The 17,417-nt window shown below is 45.9% G+C and overlaps 1 protein-coding gene across 2 annotated transcripts in view; it reads left to right on the top strand.

The window, feature by feature from the left end:
- The first annotated feature begins 15,981 nt into the window (after positions 1-15,981).
- LOC131266464 (uncharacterized) overlaps positions 15,982-17,417 on the top strand; it is a 97,855-nt gene continuing 96,419 nt past the window's right edge. For both annotated transcript variants that reach the window (XM_058269007.1, XM_058269006.1), the window contains exon 1: positions 15,982-16,746. In XM_058269007.1, coding sequence (XP_058124990.1) covers positions 16,633-16,746 — 114 coding nt within the window. In that variant the 5' untranslated portion in view covers positions 15,982-16,632. The remainder of the gene's footprint in view (positions 16,747-17,417) is intronic.

Raw genomic sequence — 17,417 nt, 5'->3', positions numbered from 1 at the left:
CCCGTTTTCCTTTTGCGTCCTCTCAAGGCTCTCGGCGTCGGTTAGGGGAAACGGAGTCGTCAAATAAAAACACCCATCGTTTTTATTAAGAGTCGGGTTTTTTTTTTCGTTTATATCATTCTGAAACTCCACACCACCGTTCACGAATTGGGGAAGGGGAGGCCAGAGGAGGAGGCCAAAACGGTGGGGTCAGTCAAGGTGACCGCGCGCTGCTGGTGGGCGTCGGAAGGAAGGTGACAAATAAACGTCCTGCAGGAAAAGCCACCCCTCCCCCTATGTATGTGTGTGTATGTGTGCGGGTGGCTGAAAAGCCTAAAGGTGGAAATACGTTTATTTTGCTGCCCCCTCTTAACCTTCTTTTTCCTCCCCGCGAAAACTCACCCATCGCTGCGTCCCACGGGACGGATTCGAAGCTGTGTTTGGGTTTTCGGTGTGCGAGGATTTAAAATCGCTGGAAAAAGCGCTCACCAGGTGAAATTTATTTACCCTCGTGTAGGTAGATGTTCTTTCTGATCTTTTTTGTCGGCATGATTTTATTTCATCGCTTTTTTTTCACCCGACCTGTCCGGGCATTTGATTCTATCGGAGCGGGAGAAAAAGAGAGTCGGTTGGTACGATGTATCTTTTGCAGGGCTCTTCCACCAGTAGCTTAAAGGTCGGTGGTGTTGAAACAAGACAAAATGAAAAACAAAACACACAAAATGAGAAGAAAAAAAACATGAGGAAAAATCGCCATGACTTAATCGTCGAGCTGCTGTCGGAAGCTTGGTGCTGTTCCACCCGGAGCTATTTTTCATCGGCGTAGATTTTGTTTAGTTTCGATTACGACTCCGAGCTGCAGGATTAACTTCAGCATCTGACTAACGATTGTTGTGTTTGCTCCCTCCCTCCCTATCCTCCCTCGTGCCAGGTAGAGCGAGGCTTGTGTATCCGTTTTTTATATCAGAGCTTTTGTCTTTATTGCGTCTTCCGATCCTTAACTGAAGATACTTATTGTTGATATTTGTTAAGGAAGTTTTATACGTTTTGAACAAAATGCAACTTGTAAAACTATTTTTAATGTAAAATAATCCTTCGTCTTAAACACGAACTGTATTTTTTTCAAATATTGGATGAAAGAGGCTTCATTTCGAAGGAGAAACATTAAAGGATGAAAGGATGAAACCATCTCTACGAATTTTCGGCTTCTGGCCGAACTTAGCCTGTTCCGAGTACCACTGAACATTATCAACCGGTCGCCGGCGTCAGTTCATAGGCCAACTACCAAAACAACGACGCGCGTCCGGAAGGTGAAAAATAAGAGTCGGAAAAGCAAAAAAAAGCAGGACAAATCGTTAAGTGAAAATGTGTTCTCTCTAGGTCCCTCGGGGGTTGGTCGCAAAAATATGAATACATAATCAGCTATAATGTTTCGATGTTTAGATGCCGTTGATTTGTTATGCTAATTCTACGCACGGGTCTTCACCACCGCTCCAGTCTCGCCTGCCTAAAAGGATAACGAGCCTAGGGTCGCGGGCGTGGAGAAGTGGTGTGCTGGATAGAACGAACAATTCCCATAACCATGGCAAACGATACTGCCGACCATAAATTCTTACCCGTTTTCTGGAAACTCACTTCCACCAAAGACTGAGCGGGCACTTCACCTGCAAATACGCCGATAGACATGTCCATCTACTTAAGGGCCTCTCTCTTATGACCGGATTTCTTACGATCCGCTGCTTAAGCCCGCGGTTACAGGGACCACATTTGGTCTAATCCTCAACCCTGTGGGATTCCTGATTTTTGTTTTTTATTTATTCAATGCTTTTCCCGTTTTCAAGCTTGCGCTAATTTTCCAAGTAACACTGCTCGAGAGCGAACCACGAAACCACCACTGCTGTTCCGATGGCTAATTGTGGCCAAATTGTTCGGGAGCTTTTAATTAAAATTTAGGAATTAAGCGATGCATAAGAATTAATTCGAGTTTACGCTCCCTCCACCGTGGCGATTGGGGGTCGGTTATTTTCCCGCGGGAAAAATAGCCATCGGAAACATCCAAGCGGGGGAAAAGTGAAATGGAAATCGCGGGAAACCGTTCAATAATTTCCCATGACAAGAAAAACCGCTCCATTGTCGGTTGTCGGGGAGAACCAGCTGAAGAGCACTTTGGAACAACGCTGTAAATTGCTTGATAATAGGCAGATGTCTCTTTAATCTTTTTTTCTGCCCAAGATGGTTGGAATACACAGGCTTTCTTCTAAGATGGATAGGAAAAAAGCATCGTTAGGTTTGATTTCATTTCGAAGTGAAAGTGACATCGATGGTGGTAGCTTCGCAGACCGCGAGCCGCAAACAACCGATCGTTGCTCGATCCTCAATCAGAGAGAAAGAAGGGGAAGAAAAACGAACGATAGAGAGAGATAACGAGACAATAAGAAAGATATTGGAATGGGAAAAAAACGTGACGGAGTTAGTATGTAAATTTGATGTAATAAATTAAAACACTGGGCCCGCGCTGGAGAAACGGGTTTTCCGTACCCACAGACAACCCTGGCGATTCGGTGTGATTTTATCTGAAGCTGGCCAAGACCGGCTGGAGCCGGTGGTTCGTCGAGACCATGGGTCCATGCATCATATCCGTGGTTTGGGGTTCGATGTTTGTACCGGTAAAATTCGGCGCAACGTTTCATGGGAAATGTTGGGAAAGAAAAGCGAAAGTGATTGTACGCATCAAAAGCCCCGAACATGGTTTTACAGCAAGTTATCATTAGCTCATTAGCAAAGGTTTGCATAAAATACCGAATCTCTCGAATTTCTTATGCCACAATTTATTAGAAATTGAAAATCAACTTGAAATCAACTGCATTTCCGCTGAATGTCTTGAAGAAATTGTTTTGAATAATTGTTCGCAGAGCACTGAGCGCTCCGGAGCTGAGATAAAAATGAGAATGAGCGGATCTGTCGAATGCCGAAGCTTTTTCCATCGGTTTTCCCGGGGAAATATTTTCCAACCGTCCGACCGGGCGTTCGTCAAGCGCTGGGAAGAGGATTTTGGGGGGAAGGAAACCTGTCTGAAGCTAGGCTGGCAGTGTTCGTTTTCCTCCCGCTGTTTTGCAACCATTTCACCAACGCCGTAAAGCTTTCCGTGCGGATTGGCTCGGAAGCTGGTCGTGGGTTGGCCCGCCATGGTGTGGATGCATCGCTGGGACGAAAGCTTTCCTCGGGACGCGGGTGCAATCGGATAAGCGTCGTGGGTTCGAGAGGCTCGAGCTGCTAAATAATTTATTATCGATCGCTGCCGAAGCAAGCGGTGGCCAACAGCAGTGGTCGCGGGCAACGTGTTTTTCCGAGCAAGGAGAGATGCTGTGCCGTGAGAGAAAGTCTGTGCCAGGGATGCCATGAGAAATTGGCGAACGGTTGGTCGGTTTGTTCGGGAAAGCAATTGAAGCGACATTGGCAGACCAAGGTGCGAATACCAGTCGCACAGGCCGTACCGAGCTTTCACACATGCCGCGACTGGACGCGAAGTAGCTCACTTTAGCGTAATATGTATGGCACATGGTAATAAATATAAAAATTCGAATCAATAATCTGTATGTAAAATGTATATTCAACTAAACGTGGGGTAGAGAAATGAATAGTGCAGGATTAAAATGGCCTAATTAATGTTAGAATGACAAACTATTGAAAGTGGAATTTAGTAGCTGTGTCTATGCAGAATCGCACTGCATAAGGCCTCAGTTTTACAGAAAATAAACATAATTACGATATGATCAGCCTGCCGGAGTTACCAAATCCGTCGTATGCAGTTATGCAGTTCATATATGAGCTGAAAATAAATGGAAGGTTGTAGGAAAACACGTGTGATGCATAGCACCAGCCTACGAGGATTTAATAGTTTCTATTGGATATCCAATGCTAGATAAAAGTTCCCAAATCTACATAATAATATTTAAAATGTAGCTCTTTTATACAAAAAATGCCTTCAGAATGTATAAAAATTATTAAATTTTTTATTTAAAATTCATATCGTTCATATTTCGCGGACAGTTCGCGAAATAGTTCGCGGCGATAGTGTAGTAGTATGTGTGGAAGCTCTGATGCTCGACCCGACATGCTGCGAGAGAGAGAGAAACATCAAAACATGTTTTTTGTCTCCAGGAGAGAAAGAGAACAATCACGCGAGAGGAAGAGAGAAAAAGAGAATGAAAGGCAGAAAATCAGAGAGAGCCAGAGAGAGAGCGATATGGGTTTTTGATTTTGTTGCGGCTTCGAAAACCCGGGACGTGAGGCTCTCCGTTAGTTTTAGCACAGCTTTTGACGGAAGAAGGTGCGCGCTTCGAAAGCAACCGACCGACGCGAAACTGGTCCAGACCCGCGTCCCCATGGCAGCAGTACCCTTCTCGGGTGTTGTGCAGCGCTAAGGTGTGTGACAGCTACGACAAAATCAACCACATTCCGCGATTGTTCCCCCTGGAATCGCGGTTTGTAGGATTTCGGTCTTGTGGACAGTTTCTTCGCCAGCGGCAGCAAACCTCCATCGAAATGGAAACGATGCTGTTTGGTGCGTTTATTGTTTAAGGTTTGCTTCGACACACTTTTGTTGTTGTTGTTGTTGGTGTTACTCGCGATGCCAAACGTCAAAATCGCGACTGCTTTCGCGGTGTGCTTCTTCTTGTTGTTCCCCGGATGAGGAGTGCACCGATTGACGGATGTGTACGTGTTTGTGTGTTTGTGTGCTGCAAACTACACTCCAGCAATGATCGTTGAAAAAGTTAGAAACGTGCCTGCACTCCCTCCCAGTTTTGAACTTTAATAACCACGATAATACTCCGTCGAAGCGAGAAAAAACCCCACCTTCAACTCTTGTGTCGTATGCTTTTTTTTTTTGCTGGAAGGCATCTAGTAGCCGTCGACCACCAACTACCCAGTTTCTGCCAATGCCCAACATGGTTCGCATACTCCTGCGTGCCCGGATGGACACGTAAAGAACTTCCATATAAATGCCGTCTGGTGTAGGGAATAAGTGGTACACACCCCACCTAACCCCGCGGGGTAAGCAGATTCCAAGATCGGTCGGAATATGCAAGAAATTGGAAGCGCCAGGGGGTAGTGAATGATGGGACCGAGCAAAGAAAACAAATGATCCATGCGATCCACGACACAACAGTTCTCATGCCACCGACAACAGTGCGTTGGACGGGTCTCGGGTGCCTCTTTAGGTCATCCGCAAGTGAATACCGTGTGCGTGTGTGATGTGCGATGGTTTCTTCGGGGGGAAGAATAGCTGGAAAAAGAAGGTTCTCCTAACAAGACCAGCAGCTTCTTCCGCGACGTGTTGTGCTGTTGATGATGATGTTGATTCGGTCGGCTGTTGGTGTTTTGATTGCGAATAGAAATGCCCACTGAAACTCGAAAAAGTATTTTCGCAGTCAAACTGTTATTGCCAAAGTTCGCCAAGTGTCGGTGGAATTGTGTACCGTGCTGATAAGCTCACTGCTTAACCGTGCCGTTTAACTTGGGGTTTTGTTTATCTACGTCGCCTGGAGCTATGGAGGGTGCATGGAAATGTCAAAGGTGTTTTAAATGGAGATAGTTGTTTTATTTTTAATTCATACAGGAAGGCACCGTCGTAACCTGTCTCAAACCTGTTTCGAAATCATCCACAACGTTACACCGCTGCGAGGGAAAGTTGTCCATAGCAGCTATTAATTACAATCAATTCCATTGACCAGTCCAGTGGTCGCCGTGGTTGTGCGTGTGTGTATCAATAAACAGGGCACCTGCTGACGGTCAGTTTTCCATGCAAAAGTGCTTGAATGAATGGAAATTGGTACAAAAATGGCATAAAAATACCTAACGTTGAATGTATGTTCCTAGAAATATATTTGTTTGTCAACAAAATGTGAAGAAAACGCCAAAAACCAAGAGATTTCCAATTTACCAGGTTAAAATATTTTGTGGTAAAAAGGTAAATTTAGTGTTACCATTATTGCACTAAAAATGACATTGCCTACGACTGATGAAACACAATATTCAAAGGTAGAAATATGCTATTGACATTTCAAATTGAACTGTAATACGGTAGGCATACTTTATATGAGAAAAGAAAAATATGATTGACATTTAAACCTGTTTATCAAAGGGGCTAGAGGGTTGATAGGGGTTGATCATGTGGATAACAACATGATTACAAAAAGGAAAAAGTAATGTGTGGAAAAACGTGACTGAGTAAGCAAGGGAAAGTCCGACTGGAAGAAACGAATAGCTGCCACAAAGTAGCAGCGAAAGATTGTTTATTTTAGAAAAAAGGTCTCTTATACTCTGAATAATTGATACATTTTTATGGGTTGATTCGCTAAATTCAAACGTTGAAATTATCAAATGACTGTGCAAACCACATGCGGTAGAATTTTGCGTTATTACACGAGTGAGCGGAAATGTTATACAAAACGGCCCGCGAGAGCCCATTTTGATTTTGATTGGCAAATTTCTAGGTACGGATGGCATTAAAACCCCACGTCTAATAAGGGTATTAATAAAAACCTTGATAGATCAAAATCAAACCTCGATCCTATGTTCATCCTTACTGGAATTGCAACAAAAATCAAACAAAACAACTGCGCGCCAAACGATGCGCTGGTAAATTTCTTAATGAAAATTGTATCTATTTTTACCAGCTCCATGTATAGGAATGGAAAGCTTTGCTATCCTAGTTATTTGCAATTGCAAAATGTCTTCAAAGTCGATTTGAGACTCTTGCATGTTCTTTTTAAAGACGATTCGTTTTTGATCGAAATGAAATGCCCGTGGAAGCAAATGTCAAACTGTGGCTTTTCCCTGTATAATTCAATGTGTAGATGCGAGAATTTCTCAAAATTATGCTAAAAGAGAGCAGTGGAGAGAAAATATGGTACGATGGAGGTCGTTCTCAACGACACGCTTTTATGTACAACATATTTGCAACCGTGAGTTTCATCTCTTGTGCTGGAAATGAATTTACTGCTAGCAGCGAGATTTATGCTGCCAGCAAATTGGTGGAGGTTGCCCACCGTTGTTCTATGCTGCTCTATTTTTCCCAGCATGTACTCGTTATGTGCTGGTGTTGTGGAAGCTCCCAGGTACTGATAATGCTGCTTCTTACCGGTAGATTCTACCTATACTAAATAAAAAAATAATCTAATTTGCTCGCCATGCCAATCATAGGCAAGAAAAGCTATTGCTGAGTGTGTTCGTAAATTCAAGGAAAACGTTCAGTGGCATTTATCACCAATGAGGGTTTAAAAATCGTGAAAATTTCTTCACTGCACAATACCATATACCTTTTAAGGGCCACCGATTGTAGCCCCCGGACACCGATGCGAGAGTAAATGACTGCCAGAGATGGTCCAAGGAATCCCACCGTCCTTCGACGCCGTCCGGAGCAGGATTCCAATGTCCCAACCGTCACAACCCTCGTAAAAGAGAAAGCACCACGGGAGCGAAAAACGACGAAAAGAGAAATTTGTTTAGAAATACCAAAATGAGAAAGTGTGAGAGAAAACTCTCGGGCTGTTACTATGGTTACCGAAAGGAGCAGGAGCTACGCTTCCTTGCTGCAAACGACTAGTAGAGCTCCATCAAGAGCTTTCTTTTTGTTTTTGCAATGGGGAGGAAAAATAAGCGCGAACTCTGGGAAATAGCACGCACGGAACGCATGCCGGGGAAGTTTGGCTGGAAAACCAGCCCATTGGCAAATGGAACCGAGGAATGCAAGTAGATCGTATGAACTTGCTTTGGTTTTGCACCACTTCAGCGTCTTGCCTCATCCCTCGGCATTGGTTCCGCCATGGAAAAGTCCTTTGGCTTTTCTTTTCGAGGGATGCTTTTTAATTATGGCTGCCTGGAAGCATATCGACGCAAACTTCTTCGAGAGAGCATACTTGTCCCGAACCGAATAAACCGCAGCGATAGGAGAAGAATTTTCAAAATGGTTTGAAAATGACGCTTAAAGTTCACCTTTGAACTAGAATTTTTAATCTATAAATAGACATCGGGAAAAAGCGCTCTTCGGAAGGTTTAATGGCGTTGTTTGATTTTCTTTCAAGCGAACTTTCTCAGCACACGGTGTCGTGTGGTTTTTTGCCCCACTCGCGGAAAATCGCGCGCTTATGCGCATGTATTCGCCACGCAATACCGCTCAACAACACAGTTATCGGTAAATGGTAAATAGATCGGAACCCCTCAACGTGGAAAACTCGCAACCGGTTTGTTAGTTTCCAAAAAAGCCGTCGAACACAGCAGGACCACGAATTAAAAAGATATCACTCCTGCTCAGGACCCCAGTATATTCCAAGGGTGAAAATGTTGGGCTTTCCAATTTTCCCAAAACAACGCGCGCGCACAACGGTACCCACATTTGTCTCGACCCTCTCCCCTTTCCTCGACAAGGCCCCATCGATCCACACCTCCGCCGGAAGCCAACCCTAGGAAACGATGTTGAGTTAATTAAAGAAAATTAAATTCGTGTGTGCCCTTGACGGTTGCGAATACCGCGAACGTTTTCGCGCGGAAACCCATCGCAACCGGAGGTCGAAAGGGTGTACGCTCCAAGCTTTGCTACAATGTGCCGATTGTGTTCCACAGAGAGGCACACACACACACACACCGTGTGGCAGCCGGAGTTGATGACGCAAAACAAACGGCGAGTCCGAATCTCGGCGAGTCGGACGGGCTCAGTAAAAGGGCAAACGGGTTTGCCGAGATTTCCCAGGAAAGCATGTGGCTCCGGGTTGGTGGCTTCATCAGCGCACCATCCGGCAGTGGTTCGATCCGGCGGGACAGGAAAATTGTGCGCTTTCGTTGCTATCTCGTAGTACGGGGACGTCCCAGTTCGACGATGTTGAGGGACACAAATTCAATTTATCTACTAAATTGTGCACTGGACAGTATGCTCCTCCAGAGGTGGCCAGTGACGTCAAACGGCAGCTAGCAATGTATGCTGCTGGAGGTATAGCAATTTTACGATGTTTAATTTTTTTTATAATTTTAATCAAATATCGTTTTCCTGTTTTCTGGCTTTTACTCCAATATTTTAATTTTCATGATGAAAAATGTTAACACCCGCTACGTAATCCTTTATCAATCCGCAGTCGAGTCCTTTTAACACTGCGGATTGCACAGTCCTTTCTGCACCGTAAACGAACACGGGAAACTTGCAAAAAGCTGCAGTCTATCAAAAAAAAGAACGACGAAACATGTGAAACAAATAAACAACCACCTAGGTCCTATTCAAAATAGAACACCCCGGACATTCCCTTCCGTTCTTCGAGGAACTAGTCCGTGTACACGTCACCGTCCATTTTGCCAGATTGCACCGTTGCCGAGGTCGCGTTTAAGCCATTTCCCGGCTGAAGAAATGCCGAAGGACACTGGTCAAATGACATTTGATACTGTGTCACGAGAACATTTGTTACGTTCGTTTGTTCGTTCGTTTGTTTTAAATGTCAACGGAACAGGGAGTGGGGATTTGGACCAAGTTTTTCCAACAGTGGAAGGGGGGTGGGGGTGGAATTTCTTTTTTGATGGTAAGAGGTATTTCGGTAGAGTTTATGTGCCACTCCTCCCATCCCCCTTTTTCCCTGTTGTTTGCAATTGTGAAACTAAGGTGTTCTTGGTAGCTTCAACTATAGGCAAAAATGAATCCTCCTTTTGCTACTCTGAATGCCAGGGAAGTGTGCATAAGAAGAAAAAACAAACTAAGAAACAGCCATAACACTGGATCGTGTTCGTGTGCAGCAAATCAGGCCGACGGACATGATGGAAATGATGACGACAACGCATGACGATGAAGCCAGAACGGACGCTTCAGACGGTGGGGAAGAGAACGGCAACACACACACATACAATCGAAACGTAATATGAATTTAAAAAGGACCCCTCCGCGGCATCCTCCACTTTCCTTAAATTATCCCAAATCTAAACGAAAAGAAAAGGTGTACAAAGAAAAGCAAAACGTCAGTGAAAATTCTTCGTCCCATGCAGAAGAAGGAACGAAACAGCTTAAAGACAATTTCCACCGAGCACATACACACACATCGACACCACCGTCAGCTTTCGAACGTCTGCTGGGGAAGAGGTGGGTGGAAGATGCAGGTCCGGAGGGGTGAGTTAGTGGGGTGGCCCGATTTTCCGTCGCTCTTTTCCGTCGACTGCAAAATGCTAATGAATGTGGGTCGGAACACCCCGGGTTTCTCTTCATCCCATCTTCTGCCCCCCCCCCCCCCCCTCCCTTCCCCGACCCCTCTTCACCGTGGTCCGAAATGGGTCGTGCACGGAATCGGGCGGGAAGGATGCGAGCAGCAAAAGAAGAATTTATAGCGTTTTTATGGAAAATTTAATAGAACGTCATCGTGAAAAATGGATTCGCCCGGCGCCCGGGGTTTGGGGGGTTGGGTGCAAGGGAACGGTAAGGGCAACCGCGCCAGCAAAGGAAGGTAGGTCTTCTTTTCGTCCTCCGGCTGACTCGGTATGCCCTCCGCGTCGTGCGTGCGTGTGTGTGTGTGCTGTTGTTGTTGTTTGGCGTGTTTGTGCGATTTGGGTTGGCACGAAAACCGAACAAATATGGATGCCACGGGCTGGAGTGGCGGGGAGACTGGAGCCCTGTGGCCGGTTTTTCAAACGATGCACACATTTGAATTTTAGAGAGCTGAAAGCGGAGGAAAACGGTACGGCAAGACCTCGCAAGAGGGGGAGGAAAACAAAAAAGTTTCCCGCCGGGACTCGAGGGGGGAAAAAGTATTCTCTTTCTACTCCTACCTTTTCAGTCCTCCCCCCCCCCCCCCCCCCACTCCAACCATTGTCCGTCAGTGCTGGCGCAGTATCGTCATCGGTGGCGTCAAACTGTAGGAAGAATCACTTCCCAAGGTCCACATTTCCCGAGCCCGAGCGTGTTGTGTTTCAACTTTTCGGCCGGCGTTAATCCAGCTGTGAGCGTTATTTTTGGTCCGAAACGGAATCGGTCTCGGTTTCCATCTCGGCATGCTGCAGAAGGCGAGCCGAAAAGGTCCACCGTTTGGTGAAGCGAAAATTTCGGGCTCATTAGGAGCAGGGGGTGGGTTATTTAGTTTTTTTTTTGGTTCCACGATGTTTTTCCACGGTCCTGTCCTCCGTGAAATCCAGTGCAACTACGCGTTATGCAAAACCGGACGTGGGAGAACCCGTAGAGTTTCAAAAAGTCTGCCAGTAACAATTGTTTCCAAGGATCGAAAGGATTAACGCCTTGTTTTTGTTATTGTTGAAAAGATATTAGGAGTGTTAAATAATTCCTGCTTCATTTTGCAGCGGAATGGAAAGGAAACATTATCTAAAATAAAAGAACCGATCGCGAACCCTACTCAAAGGGAAAATGAAAGCAGGATAACAACTCTTATTGGAGTAGTCCCGGGTCGAAGTCCTCGAAGAGAAGTCCTATTTTTAAAAGCAGCATATTTACACTCTTCACGCCTACGTCATGACTTCCAAATTGTTGTTTGGCCAAAATAATTGCCATCCCGCAGTGGGGAAAAAAGAAAACGATCGGCACCCAGCATCCCTTTGGTGTACTCGCGGCTAATGCCGGTTGCCTGGTGACTTCATTAGAATTAATTTAAACCCTTTTTCCATCGCTTCATTCTCGGCAGCTTCCGGAGCCGCTGTTTCGAGCCACGGTTTCGCGGTCAATCAACGGGCTATCCACCCGGGCACGGATATGGATGAAAACCAAGGAGGGTTCAAGAGTGGTCCTTTTAGGAAATTCCCTTCTGTTGTGGTCGTGTGCCGGCCCGTTTCCTCTTCCCGGTTGCGATGAGCTGATTTTTTGATGGTGTCTTCACTTGTCGCACTTTCTTCCGGACGCTCGGACGCTCGGTTTTTCTACCGCACTCCAAGCACGACGGGGAGGCCAATGGCATTAATAAACATGAGCCAAACGCACGGGACCGCAATGCATGCGGAAAACCGGTACTGGAAAAGCGACTTAATTGATTTTGCAAAACTTTTGCCACTCCGCCTCCTCGATTTCCTCCGTTCGACCGGTGCGGAATTAATATGCCGAAGCTCGGGAGGGCGTGATGGGCCGTGCTGTTTGTGGATTGTTTCGTCAGTTTCAATCCGGTCCGAATGAGGCGGCAAAACGGACCCCACTTGTGGAGGGGTTAAAAATTCAAAATGTGTCTCTACTCAGGGATGTAAACGCGCGCGCGGGGGGCGCGATGGGAGTTTCTATTTTTTTTTATGGGGTTTTGTTCGTAGGCTCTCGTAGAGACCCGTTCCGGTTGTTTCCCGGATCCCTTTTGTGCAAAACTTTGATTGAACTCCGTCCGCGCCTTTCGTCTACCGGAGTGAGGGTGTGTTGGGCAAAGTTTTATTTACGTTTGACACCCGATTGTCCCGAGCCGGGGTCTGAGTGGCTGATCGCGTGCCCGGCCAAGGGAATCGAGCAGAACTTTCCCAAAGTGATACACATTCGTGTTCGGGTGGATATTAGAAAATAAGGACAGGGAATTAGCCCAGCTGTGACCGAATGCTAGCGAACACGCTGCTAAAGCTGCGTGTCCCTGTTTTCCGTATCGAAGTTTATGACAGCTTTATTTAATTTCCACCCCTCCCTTTGGGTTGAACGGTTAAGCGTTCGTAAATTAATTCCACCGGACTTTTCCAGAGACCAGAGACAATCAAGCGAACTCGCAGGTACAATACCAATTCCCGAGTTTCTCATCCTAGACTTACCTGATTTGAAGCCCCTTGGGTTGGGTGTTGAGGACATTCCTTTCGCCCGGCGGAACGTAACGCACATTCCAGAAAACATCCACAAATTTATGATCCGAAACCGCTTTACGTCGGCGGCGTTAATCCGGTGTCCCGCAATTATAAACTTTTGCCCACCGCAGGATCGCAACGGAAGTCATTCCGATGTCCATCGCTTGCGAAAGAAACTAACCCACACCCCCTTTTGCTCTCGGGGAAGGGTGCTAGCGGGGGAAGCCAACCGCGCGTCAAAAGTTGCACGGATGTTTTCCCCCCCGACACCCGACCGAGCGAAGGTATTCAAAAAACTAAACTAAGTCCGAAAGTGGTCTTAGTTGGATTATTAGAAGCGTCTACGGCTCCGGGGAATCTTGTCCGGTGCGGTGACGGTTGTCTTTAGGCGGTTCAAGTTTTAACAGCGTCCTGGTTCTACAACGGGAACTAATTTAAACTTTTAACCGTTCAGCAATGCTGGCAGAGGGTTGAGTTGATGGTTTTGCTGTTATTTTCGTTGAAACTCACCTCGGAAAATCGAGACAACATTTCGTTTTGGTTTTGGTTTCATAAAATTATCACTATCATCTATGCCTAAAACAAATTATATTAAACCTAATGTTGACAATGAAAAAATGCCCTGAGACACGAGTTTTTAATAAAACGAAAATTGGAAAATCCAAGATATTTTTCACTACCTTGTCATTTGATACAAATGTGTTTTGTTTTGAAGCACTTAGACTATAATCATTCAAAATATTTGTTTCAAAGGTTGTACCCAAGATCAATACAAAGACAGGTCGGGTCGAAGCTATTTTCTGGTCCGCCATTGTTGTGACAGTTGGTTTAAAAAGTGTTTACAAATATACTTGCATGCTTGTGGGCGATCTTCGCACACATCGTCGCGAAAATGGATCCTTTTGGTCGTCATTATTGGCGAAATTAAGTGTGTTGGTCTGCCTCATGCGCAGCCTTCCTCCCGAACATATTCCGAACGCCTCAATTCCTTGCTCTGTTGATGAAACATACCAAATTTGCAATTTTACCCCACCATCCTGGCTGCTCGTGAGCATCAACCGACTGTCAAAAAATTTCCCATGATCGTTGGCTCGTTACATATGAATGCTGCGACCTCTTTTCCATTGATCTTGATTGTACCTTCTTTTTTAAATCGATTGTGTTTTATTTCCAAGTCCTTATTTAAAAAAAAAATATTCAAGGATTGCACGCTTTCAAATCAGTTGTAAGATGCAAACGTGAACAATATTTAACACAATATCGATGTATAGTATTGTGCACATAAGTAAAAAAAAAGTATTTTGCCTGTTTAACCCAACCATCGTGCTATGTATCTACCACAATTTTGTCGGAGTGAGTGGTTCAACCTTCGTGGCTCTTCACGGCGGGTACTTAAACCTTGCTTGTGTACTTACAAAGTTGACTGCGAGAAGAACTCTTACGGTGAAGCCCGATGACGAAGCTGAGCCACATGTTCCCCACGCTGATGCTGTCCAACGCATGTGTATGTATGCACGAGTATGGTGATCTTCACTCCAGCGCGGAGATGTTTTCGAGACGGTTGTTTTTGACCACTCTCCCGAATTTCGTCCGGATCGCGATCGTTCGGCCTTGAGTCGCGCGTTCGTCATCCGTGGTGGTTTGTTCGCCGTGTGTACGTCTCTATCCGGACTGGAGATCACCAACAGCTCGTGGAGGTGAGCATAGAGAGCCCGCTATGAGCCGTTCCCTTCTGTTATCGAGAGGCGCTTGCAATGATGCTTTTTCGGTTCACACATTTTCTTGCGCGAAGCTCAACCGGGGCATTAGTGAGAGCGCGTTAAAAAAAAAATCTTCGATGATCGATAATCGAGCTCAAAGCGCGGTCTCCGCCCTGTGTGAAGAGGCGGGTGGCTGGCTGCAGCGTGCTGTCACTGGCACTAAATGGCAGTTCGTTCGGTTATTTCGGATCGTTAGGTGAACGTGTTAATTTTACCAAAACTGACGGGGACCGCCTGTCGTCACCGGGTACGCCCTAGGTTCACCCAAGTGTGTGGGGTACCTTCCACTCACGGCCAGGTGATGTGACGTGCAACTAGTCCAGTCTGCGAGAGAGAGGTAGTGGGGGTGCGAGGTTTTTGTCGCCCGAGGTTAGGGGTGATGTGCCGATCCGATTGCCAACCCGTCGTCGAAGGCAAACGGGTTTTCGTCGAGTACTCTTTCTTTCAGCTTCGGTTAGTCGGTGTTGTGACTGACAGCTTCTTCTTGATGCCTGCTGCTCGGTTTGAAGTTGAGCTGTCACTTCTTGGGATTCGGTTCCACCGGGGACAGCACTTACTATTTTCGTGGTTGAACGAAAACGGGTAACAGATACTACACACGGTACACGCTGTATATTAGTAAACGGTCTTCGCGAGTTCGTCCTTCGACAACAAACCATGCCCGACATAGCTCCGGTGCGTTAAACTTTGTCGCCTACTTAAGAACTTCGAGGCCTACTGTATGCTCCGAAACAAATGTCATCTAATATCCTTCCCTCCCAATTGTCAGTATAAATCAACGTAAACAGTTTGTGCTTCGTTGCCAAAAAAACAACAGAAAAGAGTGTGCCGAGTGTTGTGCATCGTGGAAAAATGATACCACTTGGATAAAAAGCAGGTGTTGTTCAAAAGGTGCGGAAGGAGAAAAACGTTGTCGCCCACACCTTGTAATGTGCACTCATAAATGTGCAAGCATAAGTGAAGTGCAGCAGTGCGGTGCAGTATACCGAGTGAGAAAGTGAGTGTCACAGCCGAAAATTATGACCCAGCGTTTTGCTTTTATCAAGTGTTGCATGCTCGTGATTTGCATAAGCGTGTAAATTATTCCTGCCACATGTTTTCGTGTCCAGCCGGGGGGAGGGGGCGTTCAACATAAAGCGGCGAGAGCATAAAACTAGTGAGAGCAGCATCTGCTGCTGCAACGCTTGCAGTTCAAATTAACACGTGTCGGATTGTGTTTGTGGGTCTGTGTGTGTGGGTGTGTGTAAGTGCGGTGTATGCACACACACAGTCGGTTTTCCATGTTTTCACACTTCACGGTGCGCTTTAAGTGCATTTTTATCATCTCCCGAAGCAAAGCGTGAAGCAACGCTGCTAAGGTTTTCCCGTTCTAAATCAACGCTGCTAAGGTTTTCCCGTTCTAAATCAGTGGAGGATGCTTTGTGCCACCGTTGACGTATTGCTGAAGATGCATCCTGTTAAACCGGTTTGCTTTGATCGCTAGAACCGAAAAAGGGGAAGGTCGATTGATTGGACCATGAATGAATGCGCGCCAGAATGAATCGGTAGATTGAATGAAACCGTGCGGCCATCTTGAACTCCATTCGTTGGTCCTGTCCGAGTACAGGAAATTGTGTCGAGCCCGGAAGGAGCATAATTGGTTCCATTATACAACAACTGCAGCATAGTTGTTCGACCTTTCCGTAAGGTGGTGAGAAAGAGTGAGTTCCGGAACTCGAGACATTCATCCTCCACCGTACCGTGCCCATTACCATCGGCGTCCTGTGTGCGTGTGTGTTGTGTGTGTGCGAGGAGCACCGGAGGGGTGAGTGAGACGCGGGAACCGACGGAAAGGCAGCCAACCCGGAAAAAAGCCGTCAAGGTGGCCGCGACGAAGAGATCCCGCGGGACCTCGGCGTCCGAAGGTCGCCTGGCAACGACGGCAACAACGGCGGCGTCGGTGGAACACACTAGCGCCACGACGGGCGGCGCCGGCGACAGCAGCACCATCAACAACACCGGCCCCGTCGGTCCCTCCTCCTCCTCCACCGCCACCGCAGGCCCCGCTCCGGTCGATCCTTCCGGCGGTAGCCTTCGGTCCTCGCAGCACTCCCGCCAAGGATCGGTCGATGGCGTGATGCAACGATGCGGCCTCTGCTCCATCATCTCGAGTCTGCTGCGGCGCGCCATGTGCGTCGGGTCGCGGCGTGGTAGCGGGGAATCGTACTACCAGGAGCTAGCGGAAACCAATGTAAGTACCGGCACTTTTCCCGGCCAAGCCAAGGAAATCTAGAGCTGGTGACGTTTTTTTAACGAACAACCAGGCGCCTCCATTAGTCCGGGAAGGGATTGAAAGGTTGTATTTTGCGTGTGTGTAACCCCTCCGTTTTAATCCACAACCTTTTGTTCTGGAAAGTATAAACGGTTCCTTTACTAGAGAATTAGTTTAGCTCGGAAGTGTTTTTGACGATTTCTTTATTTTTTGTCATTTTGATTTTTTCATATGGAGTTCATTTTCAATGAATATAATAAGCACAAAAACAATTCTATCAATAATACTAAACAATAATATCTATCGTTTGTAGATAAGAGTAGCGAAATAATAAAAAAAAAACATGTTAGTAGAATTTGTACTTTCAGAACAATACTAAAAGGCATAGAATCAAAAGCTCATGCAGATGATGTATATTCCAAATTAATAGAAAATGGAAAAATAGTCTTCTTCGGAACTATTGATATCATGGAACTATTGATAAGAATAACAGTATCGACTGTAACGAGTTTGATCTGTTTAAGGTTTGCATGTATGATTGAAACTAATTAAGTTAAATTATTTTTGAACTAAAAAGATATATTTGTAAAATGAAAAGATATAATTTAAATGAGAAGAACATAATTTTATCAAAATATGATTGATTTGAA

Source organism: Anopheles coustani, chromosome 2, assembly GCF_943734705.1.
Source record: "Anopheles coustani chromosome 2, idAnoCousDA_361_x.2, whole genome shotgun sequence".
Lineage (NCBI taxonomy): Eukaryota > Metazoa > Arthropoda > Insecta > Diptera > Culicidae > Anopheles > Anopheles coustani.
This window is presented reverse-complemented; position numbering and strand designations above follow the sequence as displayed.